Source organism: Schistocerca cancellata, chromosome 2 (genome assembly GCF_023864275.1).
Source record: "Schistocerca cancellata isolate TAMUIC-IGC-003103 chromosome 2, iqSchCanc2.1, whole genome shotgun sequence".
Classification (NCBI taxonomy): Eukaryota; Metazoa; Arthropoda; class Insecta; order Orthoptera; family Acrididae; genus Schistocerca; species Schistocerca cancellata.
The window spans coordinates 564,861,718-564,883,670 of NC_064627.1; the positions used below are offsets into that span (position 1 = coordinate 564,861,718).

General features: G+C 40.6%; 1 protein-coding gene across 6 annotated transcripts in view; it reads left to right on the plus strand.

Annotated features, from left to right (window-relative positions):
- LOC126162158 (gametocyte-specific factor 1 homolog) overlaps positions 1-21,953 on the plus strand; it is a 40,918-nt gene that overhangs the window by 10,226 nt on the left and 8,739 nt on the right. For all 6 annotated transcript variants that reach the window (XM_049918467.1, XM_049918468.1, XM_049918464.1 and 3 more), the window contains exon 2: positions 1,629-2,014. In XM_049918467.1, coding sequence (XP_049774424.1) covers positions 1,637-2,014 — 378 coding nt within the window. In that variant the 5' untranslated portion in view covers positions 1,629-1,636. The remainder of the gene's footprint in view (positions 1-1,628; positions 2,015-21,953) is intronic.

Genomic DNA, 21,953 nt, shown 5'->3' on the forward strand with positions numbered 1-21,953 from the left:
CTGTCAGTCAGGAAAAGTGTGAAGTTATTCACATGAATACTAAAAGAAATCAGCTAAATTTCGATTACGTGATAGGTCACACAAATCTGAAGGCTGTAAATTCATCTAAATACTTAAGGATTACAATTACAAATAACCTAAATTGGAACGATCACATAGATAATATTGTGGGTAGAGCAAACCAAAGACTAAGATTCATTGGCAGAACACTTAGAAGGTGCAACAGGTCTACCAAATAGACTGCTTACACCACACTTGTCCGCCCTATTCTTGAGTATTGCTGTGCGATGTGGGATCCGCATCAGGTGGGACTGACAGATGACATTGAAAAAGTACAAAAAAGGGCAGCTTGTTTTGTGTTATCGCGAAATAGGGGAGATAGTGTCACAGACATAAGTGAATTGGAGTGGCAATCATTAAAAGAAAGGCGTTTTTCGTTGCAACGGGATCTTCTCATGAAATTTACAATCATCAGTTTTCTCCTCAGATTGCGAAAACATTCTGTTGGCACCCACCTACATAGGGAGAAATGATCATCACGATAAAATAAGAGAACTCCGGGCTTGCACAGAAAAATTTAAGTGCTCGTTTTTCCCGCGTGCCATTTGAGAGTGGAACGGTAGAGAGACAGCATGAAGGTGGTTCATTGAACCCTCTGCCAGGCACTTTTTTGTGAATAGCAGAGTAATCACGTAGATGTAGATGTAACTTCTAGGCACTCTTGGGCTACATAGATGAAAAGACTACATTAATCTCTTAATTATTTCTGAATACAGATGCCCTTTCAATACATTTTATTGTTAGTGGTCATTTATTGTATACAGTATCCATAACAGCTAAAGAATCTTTCTTTGTTAATTTGAGCTGCTTCCTATATAGTCAATTTGTTCCCGTTTCTCATTTTGTGATAGTGTGTCTATTTAACTGTGCTGTACTATCTTCTTTAAAGTGCATAATTGTCACAAAAAGCTATATATAGTGAAGGGACAGCTTTAACATTAAGTTCTCTGAATTTTTTTCTGCAGGATTGGTATTAAAATTTGAGAGCTGAAAGTTTGTAAATCTTTCTTTGGTCATTTAACAGATCTGTACACCAAATTTGAACAAATTCAGTTACGATAGTGAGACCTGTAGATTACTTGATATGGCTTAATGCAATGTAAATATTTGATTTTTTTTTTTTTTTTTCAGATTACAGGACTTGCATAATATCCCCATTACTTTGGAAACATTAAGTGTTTCTGTCCTGCATGTAGCAACATGGCTGAATTTGCTAAAATTTTTCTTGATTTTTGTAATGAGCTATAAAATATGGTAAAAGGGAAAACCTTAAATACTGAAAAAAAACCTGTCCAAAGCTGAAGTAAATTTGAACATACTGCTTCTATTTTTCTTACGGCCTATTTAAATTTCTTTGTTTATCCAGTCTTCCATTTGTAAAATGTTGTTTAGAAAAGCTAAACCATTCTGAAATAAAATACAGGTTACATTTCCTTTGATGATAGTGTGCAAGAGTATGTTAGATAGTAACTGCATAGTAAGAAATGATTTATTATAATAGTACTTGAAATTTGTGCTACAACTCTTGAATTGGCATTAACTTTTCTCCATGTGTAATTCCTCCGTAGGCATCATAATGTACACAGACCAAGATGACCCTCTTGAGACATGCCCTTATGAGAAGGCTCATCAGATACGAAGATCTAGAATGCAGATACATATAGTAAAATGCCGCAGAAATCATCCCATGGCAGAAATGCAGATCTGCCCATTTAATGCTACTCATGTTGTTCCTGTGCCTGATTACCAGTATCATCTGAAGACTTGTCCCAGCAAGAAAATAATTGAGCAGCAATTTTATCGTCTTACGGATGAGGCAGACTCGGGTGAAATAAAAGCAGCTCCATTTGATGTGCCAGAAATTGACTGTGAAGAGAACTGGGACACACAAGTTGGTGCAGGATATGATCCCAGTCTGAAGGCAGGACCAGCTCCAATTTTTGTAGCAAAGCAGGTTTGTAAGCTATTCATTATATAAATCTTAAGTTAAAATTCCTGGCTGTACATGTTTCAGTGATCAAAGTGTGTTAGCACTCAAATACCCAGTACGTCACTAACAATTGTTAGCAAACTTAAAATTTTTTTCTATGAGTTTAGTGTCGGACGTCTCAAGTGTAATTTTCTGTATTGTGGTGCAGTGAACACATCTTCTTTCAAATTGGCGTCACTGATCTTGGGGGGAAAGACTTCTTTCACATGATTAAAATCGTCTCTGTTTCTCAAGACTTTGTGTGATTCATCAGGCCTAACTTAATATTAAGTGCAAACAGTATAAATGTACTTGTACTTGGCCCAACTAAAGATTTGTGCTAAAGTTTTCTTTCCTGCAATATATCTTTGCCCCATGTGTCATTCCTTGATGTTGTAGTTATTTTGAGGTCTTGATTGTTCCATGCGCACAGAATGTACTTCAGTTCAGAATCTTACTCGTAGTGTGAAACACTCATTAAGTGATACAATTTATCCCATATAAGTTAATGTAAAATACGATAATGCATTCCATGCAGAAAAAGTACTAAAAGTTTTAAGTTATTCATGCCATTTGTTCAAAGAAAATTACACATACAGTTATTATGTACTTTATTATTCATGATACAGAACTAATTCTTTTTTATTAGGAAACTGACACTTCAAAACTTGACGAAAATGCAACACAGCATTATCTTCAAATAAATTTGTAGCATGCATAATGACTGTTTTATTGGGGGGGGGGGGTGATTTTCAATGTATTATGTGACTGATACCCATGCTTTCAGCATTCTCTTATTGCATCAGAAGACTGTTGCTTTGCTGTTACCACCTCCTCCTCCTCCTCCTCCTCCTCCTCCGAACTCCTCTCAACAACTTCCTCCTGTGTAACACACTGCAACTCCATAAGCTCTTTGGTGGTTAGGTCTTGGTTGTGATCTTCCACAACGTCATTGATATCATTCTAGTCCCATGCTATTGGCCAAAGACACAATTTCATTGACTACAGGCTCTACAGGTACTGACTCAAATGCTTTGTCACATTCGACAATGCACTCTGGACAAAGCTTCTGCCAAGTGTAAGTGAGAGTTCCTTGTAACCCCTTCCCATGCTTTCTTGATCATCTTGATGCAGACAATGATGTTGAAGGGATATTTCAAAACACTGAGGGTGAGATTGGTAGCTTCAGTCTATTCTGAACAATGCTTGAAGAATGCTTTAGTGTAGAGCATCTTCTAGAAATAATCTGCTAGTCTGTAGGCTGGGATAACAGTGGTGTTGGGAGACAGAAATTATATCTTGATGAATTGAAATTTGGGCAGTGTTGTCCATAACAAACAAGACATGGAGTGGTAGATTCATCTCAAGAAAACGTTTTTATTCACCAGAGGACCAAACACTTCATTGATCCTACACAAAAAAGATCATGTATTACGCAAGCCTTGTTGTTGGACCTCCACATCACATTTAACCTGCTCTTCTAGACTTAATAATTCTTGAAGGCTTGTGGAGTTTCTGAATGGTAAACAAGCAGCAGTTTAATTTTCAAATCACCGCCTGCGTTGGCTCAGAATAGCAGTGTGAGATGAACTTTCATCAGCTTGTGACTGGGCAGTGCATTCTCCTCTGCTGCTTTAAAGGTAAGCTTTGGTACCTTTTTCCAGAGTAAACCTGTGTTGTCAAAATTACAAACATATTGCAGCAGATAAACCTCAGAATCTATGAGCACCTTGAAGTTGCTGATGAAATTCTCAGCCGCCTTTGTATCGGAACTAGCCGCTTCACCGTGCATCGCAGTGCTGTGGATGCCAATTGTTCTTTTAAACTTCTCAAACCACCCACGGCTTTCCATAACACTTCTTCGCCACTGATGATTTTGGTGTCTTCTTAACAAGGTCAGCAAAAATCATTCTCGCCTTGCAATTGCTTTTCATTTATCTACATAAGGAGCAGCCCTTCGACATCATCCAGAATATGAAACAGATGTTTAGCATCTGTCTCCTTAATTTTGTCCTTGTTCTTGAGGATAATGCAAATAGTTGATGTATGTACACGCTAAATCAGCAACGCTCACACTATGTTCACATTTTTCAATGATTTTGTTTCATTTCTAAGGTCATTTTCTTTCTCTTAGGATCGTATTCCCCCCCCCCCCCCCCCCCCTCATGAACCATGAACCACGGACCTTGCCGTTGGTGGGGAGGCTTGCGTGCCTCAGCGATACAGGTGCAACCACAACGGAGGGGTATCTGTTGAGAGGCCAGACAAACGTGTGGTTCCTGAAGAGGGGCAGCAGCCTTTTCAGTAGTTGCAAGGGCAACAGTCTGGATGATTGACTGATCTGGCCTTGTAACACAAACCAAAACGGCCTTGCTGTGCTGGTACTGCGAACGGCTGAAAGCAGGGGGAAACTACAGCCGTCATTTTTCCCGAGGGCATGCAGATTTACTGTATGGTTAAATGATGATGGCGTCCTCTTGGGTAAAATATTCCGGAGGTAAAATAACGTCCCCCATTCGGATCTCCGGGCGGGGACTACTCAAGAGGACGTCGTTATAAGGAGAAAGAAAACGGGGTAATCACGCAGGTAGATTAGAAAATTTACAAATGGAAATGGATAGGTTAAAGTTAGATATAGTGGGAATTAGTGAAGTTTGGTGGCAGGAGGAACAAGACTTCTGGTCAGGTGACTGCAGGGTTATAAATACAAAATCAAATAGGGGTAATGCAGGAGTAGGTTTAATAATCAATAGGAAAATAGGAATGCGGGTAAGCTACTACAAACAGTATAGTAAACGCATTATTGTGGCAAAGATAGATAGGAAGCCCACACTTCCTACAGTAGTAAAAGTTTATATGCCAACTAGCTCTGCAGATGACAAAGAAATTGAAGAAATGTATGATGAAATAAAAGAAATTATTCAGATAGTGAAGGGTGACGAAAATTTAAGTCATGGGTGACTGGAATTCGGTAGTAGGAAAAGGGAGAGAAGGAAACGTAGTAGGTGAATATGGATTGGGGGGAAGAAATGAAAGAGGAAGCCGCCTAGTAGAATTTTGCACAGAGCACAACTTAATCATAGCTAACACTTGGTTCAAGAATCATAAAAGAAGGCAGTATACATGGAAGAAGCCTGGAGATACTAAAAGATATCAGATAGATTATATAATGGTAAGACAGAGATTTAGGAACCAGGTTTTAAATTGTAAGACATTTCCAGGGGCAGATGTGGACTCTGACCACAATCTATTGGTTATGATCTGTAGATTAAAACTGAAGAAACTGCAAAAAGGTGGGAATTTAAGGAGATGGGACCTGGAGAAACTGACTAAACCAGAGGTTGTACAGAGTTTCTGGAAGAGCATAAGGGAACAATTGACAGGAATGGGGGAAAGAAATACAGAAGAAGAAGAAAAATGGGTAGCTCTGAGGGATGAAGTAGTGAAGGCAACAAAGGATCAAGTAGGTAAAAAGACAAGGGCTAGTAGAAATCCTTGGGTAACAGAAGATATATTGATATAAAAATGCAGTAAATGAAGCAGGCAAAAAGGAACACAAACGTCTCAAAAATGAGATAGACAGGAAGTGCAAAATGGCTAAGCAGGCATGGCTAGAGGACAAATGTGAAGATGTAGAGGCTTATCTCACTAGGGTAAGATAGATACTGCCTACAGGAAAATTAGAGAGACCTTTGGAGAAAAGAGAACCACATGCATGAACATCAAGAGCTCAGATGGAAACCCAGTTCTAAGCAAAGAAGGGAAGGCAGAAAGGTGGAAGGGGTATATAGACGGTCTATAGAAGGGCGATGTACTTGAGGACAATAATATAGAAATGGAAGAGAACGTAGACGAAGAGGAAATGGGAGATACGATACTGCGTGAAGGGTTTGACAGAGCACTGAAAGACCTGAGTCGAAACAAGGCCCCCAGAGTAGACAACATTCCATTAGAACTACTGACGGCCTTGGGAGAGCCAGTCCTGACAAAACTCTACCATTTGGTGAGCAAGATGTAGGAGACAGTCAAAATTCCCTTCAACTTCAAGAAGAATATAATAATTCCAATCCCAAAGAAAGCAGGTGTTGACAGATGTGAAAATTACCGAACTATCAGTTTAATAAGTCACAGCTGCAAGATACTAACATGAATTCTTTACAGACGAATGGAAAAACTAGTAGAAGCCGACCTCGGGGAAGATCAGTTTGGATTCCGTAGAAATGTTGGAACACGTGAGGCAATACTGACCCTGCGACTCATCTTAGAAGCTAGATTAAGGAAGGGCAAACCTATGTTTCTAGCATTTGTAGACTTAGAGAAAGCTTTTGACAATGTTGACTGGAATACTCTCTTTCAAATTCTGAAGGTGGCAGGGGTAAAATATAGGGAACGAAAGGCTATTTACATGTTGTACAGAAAGCAGGTGGCAGTAATAAGAGTGGAGGGACATGAAAGGGAAGCAGTGGTTATGAAGGGAGTGAGACAGGGTTGTAGTCTCTCCCCGATGTTATTCAATCTGTATATTGAGCAAGCAGTGAAGGAAACAAAAGAAAAATTCGGAGTAGGTAATAAAATCCATGGAGAAGAAATAAAAACTTTGAGGTTCGCTGATGACATTGTAATTCTGTCAGAGACAGCAAAGGACTTGGAAGAGCAGTTGAATGGAATGGATAGTGTCTTGAAAGGAAGATATAAGATGAACATCAACAAAAGCAAAACGAGGATAATGGAATGTAGTCGAATTAAGGCGGGTGGTTCTGAGGGAATTAGATTAGGAAATGAGACACTTAAAGTAGTAAAGGAGTTTTGCTATTTGGGGAGCAAAATAACTGATGATGGTCGAAGTAGAGAGGATATAAAATGTAGACTGGCAATGGCAAGTAAAGTGTTTCTGAAGAAGAGAAATTTGTTAACATTGAGTATTGATTTAAGTTTCAGGAAGTCGTTTCTGCAAGTATTTGTATGGAGTGTAGCCATATATGGAAGTGAAACGCGGGCAATAAATAGTTTGGACAAGAAGAGAATAGAAGCTTTCGAAATGTGGTGCTACAGAAGAATGCTGAAGATTAGATGGGTAGATCACATAACTAATGAGGAAGTATTGAATAGGATTGGGGAGAGGAGAAGTTTGTGGCACAACTTGACCAGAAGAAGGGATCGGTTGGTAGGACATGTTCTGAGGCATCAAGGGATCACCAATTTAGTATTGGAGGGCAGTGTGGAGGGTAAAAATCGTAGAGGGAGACAAAGAGGTGAATACACTAAGCAGATTCAGAAGGATGTAGGTTGCAGTAGGTACTGGGAGATGAAGAAGCTTGCACAGGATAGAGAAGCATGGAGAGCTGCATCAAACCAGTCTCAGGACTGAAGACCACAACAACAACAACAACATGATCGTCCGGATTTATGTTTGGGAACATATCTACGAAGGTTATTTAAATTTGCTCACAAAAAACACTGTGATCACAGGTTTAGAAAAATGTGTGATCACAAGCTGCACTAAGATGGCAGCAGGAGGAGTGCTAAACCCAGACTGCAGTTTGTACTAGAAACAGCATTCATATGCCGCTGCTGGCAATGAGAGTTGTTCATATTGTTGAACGTTCCCCTGCTACGCGTGAACGTCTGGTGACATCACAGTAAATCGTTGTCACTCATTATGCGAAACATTGCTCATAAGTGTCTTTTTGCAATTTGTTTTGTTCGTTATGTGAATTGTGCTTATGGGATGGCCTTAAGTGATGGTTCTCTGTAGATTATTAGGGTATTTTCTAGAGTAAGGGAAGGAAGGTGGAGGAGTGTTAGTTGGGATGTGATTTGACAATGCAGGCATGACACATAATTACAGGACAACTTTATTTGCAACTCACTGCTTGGAGAATACACACAACTTATAACAGTTAACTTTAAAACATACGCATAGTGACATTTACAGATAGTTACAAATTAGAAATTGAGTGCCACGTTCGTTGCCCTAGGATTGAAGTCAAAGTCCTTCAGCTTTAGTGCAAAAGGTACCTTCTTCAGTCAATCTGCCATCATGTCTTCTGTTGGCTACTACTCCAGTTTCAGTGGACACTCTTGTAGAGCCCTGACATGATGTGATGTTTTACGTAAATGTGACTTGTTGAGTGAAAAAGTGGGTTGTGTGCTAACTTTCCAGCTGACTGTCATTAAAAAGGTGATATGTAACACTTTTCCTATAACCAGCTCCATCATGAATGTTGACAGTGGAATTGCCTCTTTTGCTGTTTCCATGAAGCTCATGCACTCAACTTTGGTTGATGAAATAGTAACAAGTCTTTGCTTGCATGAACACTATGATATTGCTGCTCTGGATAAGCTGGAACTGTAGCTGAAGGAAGACTTCCCATCAGCAATGGACTTTCCCAGTCAGCATCTGCGAAACTGAAGATTCCTTCTTTTTCCTTGGCATAGGTAAGTTCCGTGTGTGTGGTTCCTTTGAAGTATCTAAGGATTCGCTTAGCATCTTTCCAGTGAATACAGTTATGGCTGTCATTGTACTGGCTTAGCTCGTTGACCAGGTAGTGTATGTCATGTCAAGTGCTGACGGTGATTTAAATCATTGCTCCAACCAGTTCTCTGAATAGATAAAGAATACAATGTTTTTTTTATTTGTAGCCATTGCATCCAACTTGCTCCCAGTTGCCATTAGAGTTCTTGATTTGGTTTTTATCAGGGAAGTAAAAACAACATTAAGTCCGCTGCTGCCCACACTGAAACAGAGTTTAGTGTGTGGTATCATTCCCTGTGTCTCTAGTAAAGCCAACATATGCTCTTGAACAGTGCAAGGAGATCCTTCACTAGTGCTTTGCTAGACACAATTTCTTCAGGTCTGGTTGATCCAAATACTCTGTCTCTTTTAATCTCCAGTGCTTCGCATTTGAACATCAAATGTGATGAGGTTTCCTCTCCCACACCACACATCCTACATTTGGGGTCTTCTTCTATTATCCCCATTGTATGTAAGTGTTTTTTGAAATTCTCGTGGCCTGTCAACAGTCCAACCATGAGTTTCATTCTCAAGCCCAGGATTGAGAGACTTCTCTTAGAACATGGCGTCGGCGTCAATACCTTGCCATGTTTCTGCATTTGGACCTTAGCCCAGTATTCTACATGCTGTCTCCTTGTCCTGTCTTGTAGTTTTATTTTGATCGTTGTGTTGGCGATCGTTGCGTTGGCGATCGTCAGGACGGGTTCCTGTCCAATACATGGTGTCTTCGCCCCATCCTGGCCAACCTATTGGCTTGCTCATTACCACTAATCCCTCAGTGACCAGGGCCCCACAATAGTTTTTCCCTATTGCTTTCCCCTAGCTCCACAAGGACTTAATGGCATTCTGACACGATCTTTGATCTTGTTGCAGAGCCTGCCAGTGCTTTTAGGGCTGCTTGGCTGTCTGACTGAATGAAAGTGCTATGACCTCTGTAGCACCTCCACAAATTCTCCTCCACGCACACCCTGATAGCAGATATTTCTGCTTGAAACACAATGGCCATCTTCCGTAGAGAAATTGCACTTTTCAGCCTTGGCTGCACTCCGTATACCCCGGCCCCAACACCTTGGTCTGTTTTCGAACCATCAGTGAACCAGACTATGTCCCCAGTACGGTTTCGAAATTTGTCATCCCAGAGCTCTCTAATTCCTATTACTACATTGAAAGGCTTGTTGAAGCAGCTGGGAGTTGTTATATAGCCGGCCGCCATGTCCCCCAACCATACCTATATCTACCTCACTCAGTATTTTAGTATGAGATGCTGGATACCCCAGTGAGTTCCAGTTTTTACCAGTCTTTAACCTGTGTGCTCCAGCTGCTGCCTCCATATTTACCCACAGGTGTAATGGGGGCATGTCCAGCATGGTTCCCATCCCAGCAGTGGGTGTGCTGCTAATTCTGCCTGTAATGGCTAAGCAGGCCAATCTTTGCGCTTTAGCAGCTACCTGCTGTTCTACCTTTTTCCAACACACTATAGCCCCATAAGTGATCATAGTCTTACTACCATGGTGTATATCCAGTACATACTCTTGGAGCTTAAGCCCCAGTTTTTACCACAAGCTCTCCTGGTACTCATTAGAGTACCTTTCACCTTGGAACAGGTGCTCCTTAAGTGAGGGGTCCACAATAGTTTCTCATCCAGGGTTACCCCTAAATATTTAACTACCTCTTCACTGGTAGTTTAATGGAGAAGGTTCAGATTTCAGCATATGTGTTGGATCTGCTTCCTCATAAAATGGTACGACAGTCTTCCTAGGGCTGACCATTAGGTCATGTTTTCTGCACCAATTTTGAACAATGTTCAATGCTCCTTGTGCCATAGCTCTCTGACTGTACTTAAAAATTTGCAAAGTAATACTATGACAAGATTGTCTGCATATCCCTGCTGAAAGTACTGTTTAGAGTTTAATCCTACAAAACTGGGTGTTGTGTGCTGCCCTTAGGTTAGTTAGGTTTAAGTAGTTCTAAGTTCTGGGGGACTGATGACCATAGATGTTAAGTCCCATAGTGCTCAGAGCCATTTGAACCATTTTTTTAATCCTACAAAGAGTTCATTCACCACAAGGTTCCGCTATAGAGGGGACAGGATCCCTCCTTGTAGACAGCCTTTGTTGGTGTTGATTACCATTTTTTCTTGCATCATGGTGGCTTCTACTTTCCTACCATTAAGTGTGGCTCTAATCTACCTACAAATGGTGGTCTTAACCATGGCTTTGAAGGCAATGTTACTAAAAGCCCCTTCGATGTCCAAGAAGATGCAGAGGGCTATTTCCTGAAAGGGTAGTGCTTTCTCCACCTTCCAAACAAGTTGGTGGAGTGCAGTTTCACATGATTTTTTTCTGGTTGGTATGCATGTGGTTTGTGTGTGGAGGGACTGTAGTTAACCACCTCTTCCTAATGTGCACATAGACCAGTTTTTCTAATGTTTCAAGAAGAAAGGAGAACAGACAGATTGGTCTCATATCCTTGGCTGTGGTATGTTCAGTTCTTCCTGGCTTTGGAATGAAGACTTCACTGCCCTTCAGATGTTAGGAATGATTCCTGTTGCTTGACTAATCCTAAATAACCCATCCAAGAATTCTGCTTCAGTTTGTGATACCCGGACCAGGTGGGATTAACCGAAGATATTGGATTTTCACAAGGAAGTGAAAATGTCATTGCAGTGTTGAAGAACATAGATAGACATATGCCTGAAGATAGGTGGAAACTATTCTGCAAATGCCTATTTACAAAGTTTCAAGAATCAGTATTTAGGGAAGGCTTAAGGAGTATACTACAGCCCCCCCCCCCTCCCCGTTTCCTGCATATTTCTCCTGTAGAAAATGTGAGAACATTAAACTTACTACAGTGTGCCCAGAAGCATTTAAACAGTCATTTCTTTCATGCTCCGCATGCATTTGGAATGGGAAGAATCTACAATGTTATGGATTCATGTGTACCCTCTGCCATTCACTTCAGCATTTTGAATGTGTGTAGCTGGGAATTTCAGTTGCATGACGTGCCTTCATGATGTTCATTTATGAGAACTTTCATCAGTATAATTTTAGTAATGTTTTACTGTTCTTAAAATTCAGCAAAAGCATTTAGCAATTTTAAACCATTTTTTTCTCTACAAATGGATATTTGCAACAGGCCTATGTTTCGGCACATGCCACATACAGTGCCAGCATATTGATACTCCTCTTGAGTGAGAATTAATTAAGTATGGAGCATTGCTACTTCTTGTAGTGAGCAGACTTTCATTTACTGCTCTATATTTATGATCACTGTAACAAAACTGCAGAATTTTTTTTCCTCCGCTAACCTTCAGAAGTAGTAACAAAAATGGGTAGAAGTATATAATGTAGCTTGGCTTTCACTGGTGGACTACAATGGACTACAAGCCCTCTGCTTTGTGTCCTAGTCTTCCTCATTGTGTAGACGTTGTCAGTTGCATATGTTGTTTGCTTTTCAGTTTTTCACTTTTTGTGATGGAGACTGGTTATCTTAAATGATTATTGGAAGTTAGACTGCTATTTTGACTCTCGAAAATCTGGCGGAAAAAGCTAACTTTGCTGTTGGAGATACCATGGGAATGATTCTTTTTACATAATTATATTTTAAACTCAGTTTCAGTCTTTCATTGTTAAGTATATTTCTGTACCATCTCTACCTAGAATATGCCAAATTTACTGTCTTACTGCTATCAATGGTTGGGTAAAAATACATTATCTTCAGTTAATTTGAAATGTGTTTCTCACCCACATAGAGACGATGGCTTCCACAAAGATGAGCTTTTATTAAATTGGGTTGCAAGGACTTCGGTTATATAAAATCCTACTTTGCAAAGTAGTTATCCGTGACACTTACTTATTTATAGTGATACCATCGTAAAGAACAATTACTTTCCAACAGCAACCAAGACGGCTGCTTTATGATGAGTACACCATGCTGGATTGTCATTACCATCCTACAGCATCATTCTGAAACTGGCTAGTGCTGTTAACTAGTGATGTGTCTGTTGCTTTTAGTTGTGGTGGGAGAATGACTGTTCAGATCTTTATCTGGCCATCCAGATTTAATTTTCTGTTTGATGAGGGCATGGCAAATTTCCTTCCCCATCCTTTTGTAATCCGAGCTTGTGCTTCATCTCTAATGACCTCACAGTTAATGGGACATTAAACTCTAATCTTCCTTTGAGTCGTTTACTTGTTTCTTGACGAAAATGCAGCTCCCACTAATTTTGATCTACCACTGACCACCTGGTGCATTTGGACTCAGCAGTTGGATATGCTTTCATATGTCACCACTCACCTAATAGCTATGTTCTTCAATATACATGGTGTCCATCATTAAAGTTGCAGTTTCAAAATGCTGTAGAAAGAGAACCACTGCTCTGAATGACGTCATATTTGAAGAGCATGTTATTGACATGGCACTCCGTCTTCAGGCCACAAGTGGCCCATGAGGACCATCCGACCGCCGTATCACCCTCAGTTGAGGATTCGGATAGGAGGGGCGTGTGGTCAGCACACTGCTCTCCCGGTCGTTATGATGGTTTTCTTTGACCAGAGCCGCTACTATTCGGTCGAGCAGCTCCTTAATTGGCATCACGAGGCTGAGTGCACCCCGAAAAATGGCAACAGCGCTTGGCGGCTGGATGGTCACCCATCAAAGTGCCGATCACACCTGACAGCGCTTAACTTCGGTGATCTCACGGGAACCGGTGTATCCACTGCGGCAAGGCTGTTGCCCGAAGAGACATTAAACAAAAATTAACGAAAATTTGACCAATAGCTGGCTCTGTAAGCATCACAGTATTCATATCAGTAGATGCACAGCACATGGCAGTTACTCGTTTGGCATCAGGTGTCCAGCATGATTGTCTGTCAGAGGGATCTTGGACTACTGGTAAAGCTCTTTCACAAGAAGTGTGATTGTGTACTAGTATTCCAGTAGCCCTGCATAAGTTCCAGTCACTCGAGGGTATGAAAAAAGGCATGGCCTGATGTCTGCTAAGGCTCTGAAGAAAATATTACAGAATTTGAAGACAGGTTCTTTTGAAGTGCAGTGTGGCAGAGGAAGCAATGCAGTAAATCAAACATCTGTCAAAGATATGGTCACAGGATTGCAGGAGGGCTTAACTTGTGTTGTGCAAACATGCAGTACATGGGGAATTGCCCAAATGTTGGACATGCCTGTGAGCTCAGCGCATAAAATCTTACGAAACATTGTGCGTTGCTATCCATACAAAATCACTCATGTTCAGGAGTTGCTCCCTGCTGACATGAATGCTAAAGAAATATTTGCTGTGGAATTTCTTGCTCTTATGGAAGTTAGCAATGAGTGGTACGGAACATTCTGTGGACAGACTAAGTCCATTTCTATTTCCAAGAACATGTCAATACACAGAACTGCAGACTATGGGCAACAGAAAATCTGGACACACACCAGTTTGTTACCAATTCATTCTGCGGAGTTGATTGTGCGATGCAGACTGATGGCATCATTTATTGTAAGGCTGTATTTTTTTTTTTGAGGAGTTGTCATGTGGGTCTTACTATCTCTTGTGTCACTGGTAAATGTTAAGAGAGTTTTGTGCACAGTTGTCATTCCATCCTTTCAACAACACGGATGTGTGGGTAGGCTCGTTGTCATGCGAGACGGCTCCCTTCCACACATTGCACAGCCAGTGAAGTGGCTGCTGCAAAGGTATTTTGGAAATTCTAGAATTATCAGCAGTCATTTCCCAACACCTTGCCATTGAGATCACCTGATATTGAGCTGTGTAACTTCAGGCTTGTGTTCAGTGCTCCAATTACAAATGTAGCTGAATTGGAGGTATGCATTGTGCAACTAATTCTGAATGAATGTGACCTCTAGACACTTGGATCTGTTGTGGAACGTGCTGTTTCTCGATTTCGACTAGTGGCTGAAAATGCTGGATAGCATATTGCATATGTCTTGCACTATTCTCATGACAATTAGAAACCAATGTCAATTCTTTCTCCTGTGGTGTTTGGTCTCAGGAGAGTTAAAAACTGATCTAATTTTGCTTTTTATATGGATTTTGGCCTCAGGACAATTAAAAACTAAATTTTCCCTCATGATGTGGTACGACCTTGCTGTGGCGAATTGGCTTACCTAACAGTGACACAACTATTGACTGCCGAACTTGTGCAGTCATGCACATTGAACAGTACAGATGATGTAATGTGCAGCTCAAACATGTCAGATTGCGATTCATCTGTCATTTGTAGCCAACCCCTTTTATGTTGACAGTACCAGCCAGGTGAAATTTTCTTCAATTTTTTTTTTCTATGATGTTTCCCTCTGAGCCAGTAATATGATCTTCAATTTTGACATCATTCTGAGCAATGGTTCACTTTCTACACTGTTTCGAAACTGGAACTTGATTATGGACACACTGTACAGAAAACATAAACCATCTGGCAACATCCTTTCCACACTAAATAGATAATGTTTCTGAGGCCACCTGTTGATCGCCAGGAAGAACATCTCTGCAGTTTTTCCATGCCCAAATGGGACTGCCCTTCAACATACAACATATGCAAGAGAATGGATCACGGATCATTCCTGTCATGATCTGTGCTAAACCAATTGACAGGCTCATACGTGCTGAGAGCCCCATGGTCTTGTCTTCTCATCACATCTGCTTCCACCACAATGTCATATCATTGCATGTCACCAAATGCCAACCCCAGGGAGCCATCCCACTCTCTTTAGACCCATAGTGATGTGCAGAAAGGCATTAAAACAAAACTTGCAGTTTTATTGGCTAGGAGGTACAAGCCATGTGCAACATTCAAAAAATTTTTATTGTGGCCGGAAGGGGCTGATGGGAAGTATAATATATTATACTATAGTTCGTATGTTATATTATGGTCATACATACATACATACATATGTACTTCAATTACAGCTGTGCATGAAATTGTCTGAAGCAATTTGCCCCTCTGTATCTGCATCGGCTGAAGCCTAAGGATGACACGGAAGCCAGTTGGTACTGTTGGGCCTACAAGACCCGTTCAGAGGGTATTCTCAACTATGGGAAAAATGTGTTTGTTTTGGATTATGTTCAGCCACATTCACTCTGAAGTGAAACTGTTTATTGCCCGCTGCTTTGTTTTGGTTCTGATCACATATGTACTTATTACTCTATCTAAGATATCATCTGGCATGTTAGTGTTGTATTGAGGGACAATGGATGGCCAGTCTCTTTCTGCACTTTTTTACACTATTGAGTACATTTATGCTTGGGTTCAAAAGCAAACTTAGTTGAAGCCAGAAATGTCCTATTACCATATCACGTAATTATGGCAATTTTTTCATTATACTGAACCATCTGATTATGGCTACCTCTTCCAGCCCTCTTTATAGCAGAATCTTTCAGAAACAATATCTGTAGTCATATTCGATAGTAAAAAATTAGTAATATTTCTGTGCAATACTTAATAAAATAAAGGAATCAAGATAAAATATGTCAGTCATAACCTTGCAGGAGCTGTCACATATCTTCAGCACTGTCTTCTCTCCAATGTCTGTGTTTTGTGGAACATAATTAACTGTGCTCTCAGTATATCATCCTTTCCACTGATACTCAATAAAGTCGTAGAGTACACAATTTCAAGATGCCATTACAAAAATCTTTATTCCAACAGGATTTAGTTTGCCTTTGGTATACTATCTCATAGCTCTTGGAAGGGGATCATTTGTTTGTCAGTACAGATGTTTGTAGATCATGAGATTTTCAACCAAGATTTTCAAACCATACTTCGTGTAAGTTTCACCTTCCAGAAGTGATCGGATTATTTATCCTGTTGAGATAGTGTTACCATTTACTACTTTCAGGTTGGTTTGAAGAAGGAAGAATCTGTTTCTGTAAATGTCTGCTATTTCGAAATTCTTGCTCCTGGAGCCCAAACTATTAGCAGATGTAGATAAACAATTAGTATTGTGTAAATGTACTGTGAAAAGAAAGTTTTCACTTCTTCTACGTTGCTATGAAATGATATTCCTGGATGTTCCAGACCCATTAAATTAGTAAATTTGGCCACTTTGCAAAAAAATGTAGATAGTCTAGAAAGTGCTCAAATGGCTTCTGAAGATTATAATTAGACACTGGTTGTGGTGTAGGAATTAGGGTTGGTGAAAATCTGCTTGAGAGAAAAGAAAAAAGATTGTAATTTCTACAATCCATTATCCCAGCATTTTAGTTCCTCATTATTAAATAAACTTTGCTAGAAAAGTTTAAAACTTGCATATCCATTTGCTTGTAAGAATCCTGTTCATTTCTTGTCCTGACTGGTTTAAAATTTCAGAGCATTTGCCTAAGAGTCCTTATTTGAAATTCCCCAAGAAGAGTTAATATTTTCCTGAAACAGTCGCATACTTATTTCAAATTTGTCTTGTGTATCTTCAAACTAAAAATCAGTGTTTTGGGTCTGTTTGATGTATTAGAGCCGAAATTGCATTGTCTGTCAGGCCTAGGAGTGAAAGCAAACCATCGTCAGTTGGCATGTTAAATAACGTAAGTATCAAATGTGATACTTTCACATTTTTGTCCTATGAAATCCATAAAAAATTGAAATACAATTCTACGACACAACTTGAATGAACTTCAGTAATCTGAAACCTCTTCCAAAACAGAAGAAATAATACACTCCTGGAAATTGAAATAAGAACACCGTGAATTCATTGTCCCAGGAAGGGGAAACTTTATTGACACATTCCTGGGGTCAGATACATCACATGATCACACTGACAGAACCACAGGCACATAGACACAGGCAACAGAGCATGCACAATGTCGGCACTAGTACAGTGTATATCCACCTTTCGCAGCAATGCAGGCTGCTATTCTCCCATGGAGACGATCGTAGAGATGCTGGATGTAGTCCTGTGGAACGGCTTGCCATACCATTTCCACCTGGCGCCTCAGTTGGACCAGCGTTCGTGCTGGACGTGCAGACCGCGTGAGACGACGCTTCATCCAGTCCCAAACATGCTCAATGGGGGACAGATCCGGAGATCTTGCTGGCCAGGGTAGTTGACTTAAACCTTCTAGAGCACGTTGGGTGGCACGGGATACATGTGGACGTGCATTGTCCTGTTGGAACAGCAAGTTCCCTTGCCGGTCTAGGAATGGTAGAACGATGGGTTCGATGACGGTTTGGATGTACCGTGCACTATTCAGTGTCCCCTCGACGATCACCAGTGGTGTACGGCCAGTGTAGGAGATCGCTCCGTACACCATGATGCTGGGTGTTGGCCCTGTGTGCCTCGGTCGTATGCAGTCCTGATTGTGGCGCTCACCTGCACGGCGCCAAACACGCATACGACCATCATTGGCACCAATGCAGAAGCGACTCTCATCGCTGAAGACGACACGTCTCCATTCGTCCCTCCATTCACGCCTGTCGCGACACCACTGGAGGCGGGCTGCACGATGTTGGGGCGTGAGCGGAAGACGGCCTAACAGTGTGCGGGACCGTAGCCCAGCTTCATGGAGACAGTTGCGAATGGTCCTCGCCGATACCCCAGGAGCAACAGTGTCCCTAATTCGCTGGGAAGTGGCGGTGCGGTCCCCTACGGCACTGCGTAGGATCCTACGGTCTTGGCGTGCATCCGTGCGTCGCTGCGGTCCGGTCCCAGGTCGACGGGCACGTGCACCTTCCGCCGACCACTGGCGACAACATCGATGTACTGTGGAGACCTCACGCCCCACGTGTTGAGCAATTCGGCGGTACGTCCACCCGGCCTCCTGCATGCCCACTATACGCCCTCGCTCAAAGTCCGTCAACTGTACATACGGTTCACGTCCACGCTGTCGCGGCATGCTACCAGTGTTAAAGACTGCGATGGAGCTCCGTATGCCACGGCAAACTGGCTGACACTGACGGCGGCGGTGCACAAATGCTGCGCAGCTAGCGCCATTCGACGGCCAACACCGCGGTTCCTGGTGTGTCCGCTGTGCCGTGCGTGTGATCATTGCTTGTACAGCCCTCTCGCAGTGTCCGGAGCAAGTATGGTGGGTCTGACACACCGGTGTCAATGTGTTCTTTTTTCCATTTCCAGGAGTGTATAAATGTAAATAAGTTATACACAACTGCAACCAGTCACTTTTTCAATAATAATGCTTTATTACATTAACCGGTTTTCGAACCCTTTCAGGTTCATCTTCAGATGATTTCGGGAGGATCCAGGAAGTTACATTATTACTGGTAGTAGCATAATGCTGGGTGCTGGTTCTATGGCAGAAAGATGGGTCACACTTTAATGTATCGCCGTGACTATACCTTATCTGTCGATATGGATGTAAATTTAGTTTTTACTTACTGTGACAGTATAGGTGGCTTTTTTCGTATCTGTCTGCCTCCATTTTGGTGTCCTGAACACTTTCACACGAACTATATTAGTTCACACTTTAACAGTGACACTTTACCAGCATCCAGCATGCGCTTTACAACTATTGCTTATAACAAAGATGTTGACAGAGAGATATGGCATAAGCCTACTTTGTACAGAGATGTGATTTGTTGTTCTTTACATGTGTTAAAATCGATATAAGGGCAAGTTTTTTATCAGAATGGCGATAACATGAGAGCACTAGATAAAATATTAATAAATTACTACAAGAACAAATTTCAGGTGATCTGATATGCTATTTCTACTTGTATGTTACAGGAAGTTGGTTTTTATATATATATATATATATATATATATATATATATATATATATATATATATATATATATATATATATATATATATAAAAATAGCAATTATCATGTTTGGCATTAACATGAATCCCAAGGAATCAACCTGTATATTTAAATTAATAACAAATCTTCAGATGAACTGTTGGCTTATTTCTGTTGTTACGTTAACGTGATCTGGAGTATTATCAAGAGCAGATTCTGTTTATTTTAGCTAAAGGTATATGTATAAGAGTTAAAGTGATTGTAATGGATTAAAGCTGTTTGAATGGCTGTACATTTAATAATTTAAAAATCATGAACAAAAATTCTTTAACTGTTGACTTATTTTTATTCTAACATTAGAGTGATCTGGGATATTGGTAAAGGCAGCTTGTGTTTGTTTCAGCTAGAATTAATATGTATAAAGTACTTATTTATGTTAGCAATGGAGGGCTTTGACATTTAGAGATATGGTACATGTCTAATTCTGTGGTAGTATATTACATTGACACCGGTATGGTTAGGATGTAAGGAGAGGGGGGGGTGTCATTGGGAGGGGGCGGGGGTTGGGGAGCCGGTGTAGGGTTCGTTGGGTGGTTACTTGTTTTGAACTAGTAGATCTTCAAAGTTCTGAAGGAAAAATTTGTTTCTCAGTTCAGTTTGATCATTGAGTAGGTAGTCAGGTGCTGTATTTGTGTAGATAAGTATTTAAATTTCTTCAAGAAGGTCAAGTATTGTGCCTTTGTTGGCAAAATGTAGTATTCGGAGATTCTGTTCTATGTTGTTTGAAGAATGATTGTTGGGTAAGATGTGAGGCAAAGCTGGATTTGTTCAGGTTGTTAAGACGGAGTGCATCCATGTGTTCTTTAAACCTTGTTGTGAAGCTTCTACCAGTTTGTCCAATGTAGAAGCTTGGACATGAGTTGCAAGTGAGCTTGTACACACCTGACTTTTGATATTTTTGTATAGTGGTTTTGGTGCTGTGTATGATTTTATTTTGTACTTTGTTGTTGATGAAGAAACTTATTTTTATGTTGTATGTCTTGAAGAGGTTGGCAATTTGATGAGAAATCTTCCCTAGGAAAGGAAGGCTAACAAATGTGGTTTTCTTGTTTGTGGGTGGTTGTTCAGCAGTTTTGCTGTATGGATTAGTTTATCTATTATTGCAGGGTTGTACCCATTGGTGGAGGCACCTCACTGCAGATACAATAACTCTGTATTATTGATTCCTTGGGATTCATGTTAATGTCAAACATGATAATTGCTATAAAAAAATTGCCTGTAACATACAAGTAGAAATAGCATATCAGATCACCTGAAATTTGTTCTTGTAGTAATTTTATCTAGTGCTCTCATGTTATCGCCATTCTGATAAAAAACTTGCCCTTATATCGACTTTTACACATGTAAAGAACAACAAATCACATCTCTGTACAAAGTAGGCTTATGCCATATCTCTCTGTCAAGATCTTTGTTATAAGCAATAGTTGTAAAGCGCATGCTGGATGCTGGTAAAGTGTCACTGTTAAAGTGTGAACTAATATAGTTCGTGTGAAAGTGTTCAGGACACCAAAATGGAGGCAGACAGATACGAAAAAAGCCACCTATACTGTCACAGTAAGTAAAAACTAAATTTACATCCATATCGATAGATAAGGTATAGTCACGGCGATACATTAAAGTGTGACCCATCTTTCTCCCATAGAACCAGCACCCAGCATTATGCTACTACCAGTAATGATGTAACTTCCCGGATCCTTCCGAAATCATCTGAAGATGAACCTGAAAGGGTTCAAAAACCGGTTAATGTAATAAAGCATTATTATTGAAAAAGTGACTGGTTGCAGTTGTGTATAACTTATTTACATTAATATACAGTCGCGGTTCTAAAATATCCGTAATGGATAAGCATAATCTGAAGAAATATTTTATTTACCTTTATTTCTGCTAGCAGCATGGGGCAGATTGCACGCTCTTTCACTATCCTGATGTCTCATGCGAAAGTGGTAACATTTGCAACAATTAGCAGTCATGTTCTGCATGAAGTAAAGCTTGCGACATTGTTGGTTTCAGTGACAAATATGCACTCTTAGCTGCATGAAACATAGGTGAGGTATAATATGTGATATCTGGGAACCAAAGAGGGTAAAACATGGCTTTGAATTCTTTCCACCGGAAACAGAGTTGTGCACTACCGTAGACTCAGGCTAGTACATTCTATCTCGAAGTTACAATTCAGCAACTAGTTATTAGAATCTGTTGAATGACACTCACTGCTTTTTGAGTCTCCTCCTTGTTCTTATGTGGCTGTGTCATTACACCAACTGTAATTATTATGCTCTACACACGTCATTAATACTGTCCCACTTGGACTGTGGTTAAATTTCATATGGATCTGAAGCAGTGTCAGTCTGAAGTAAGCTTGCCCCAGTTCGCTACAATGGTGGGAGACTGGTGACTTGAGCATTTTGTATGGACCTCAGCAGTCTTGATGGCACAGGCTGAGTTTCCAGTGCAAAAAGTCAATAACAGAAATTGCCCATAAATGATGGGGGTAACAATCCACCAGATGCCCAAATGAACCAGTCAAGAGCAGACCTTGAATCTTATAGAGCATACTTAAGTAATCTGTGAATGTCTGATATTTTGAGCTATTGATTTTTATTGTATTGTTTTGATAGCAGCTATAGCAGTACGAGGTGATCCG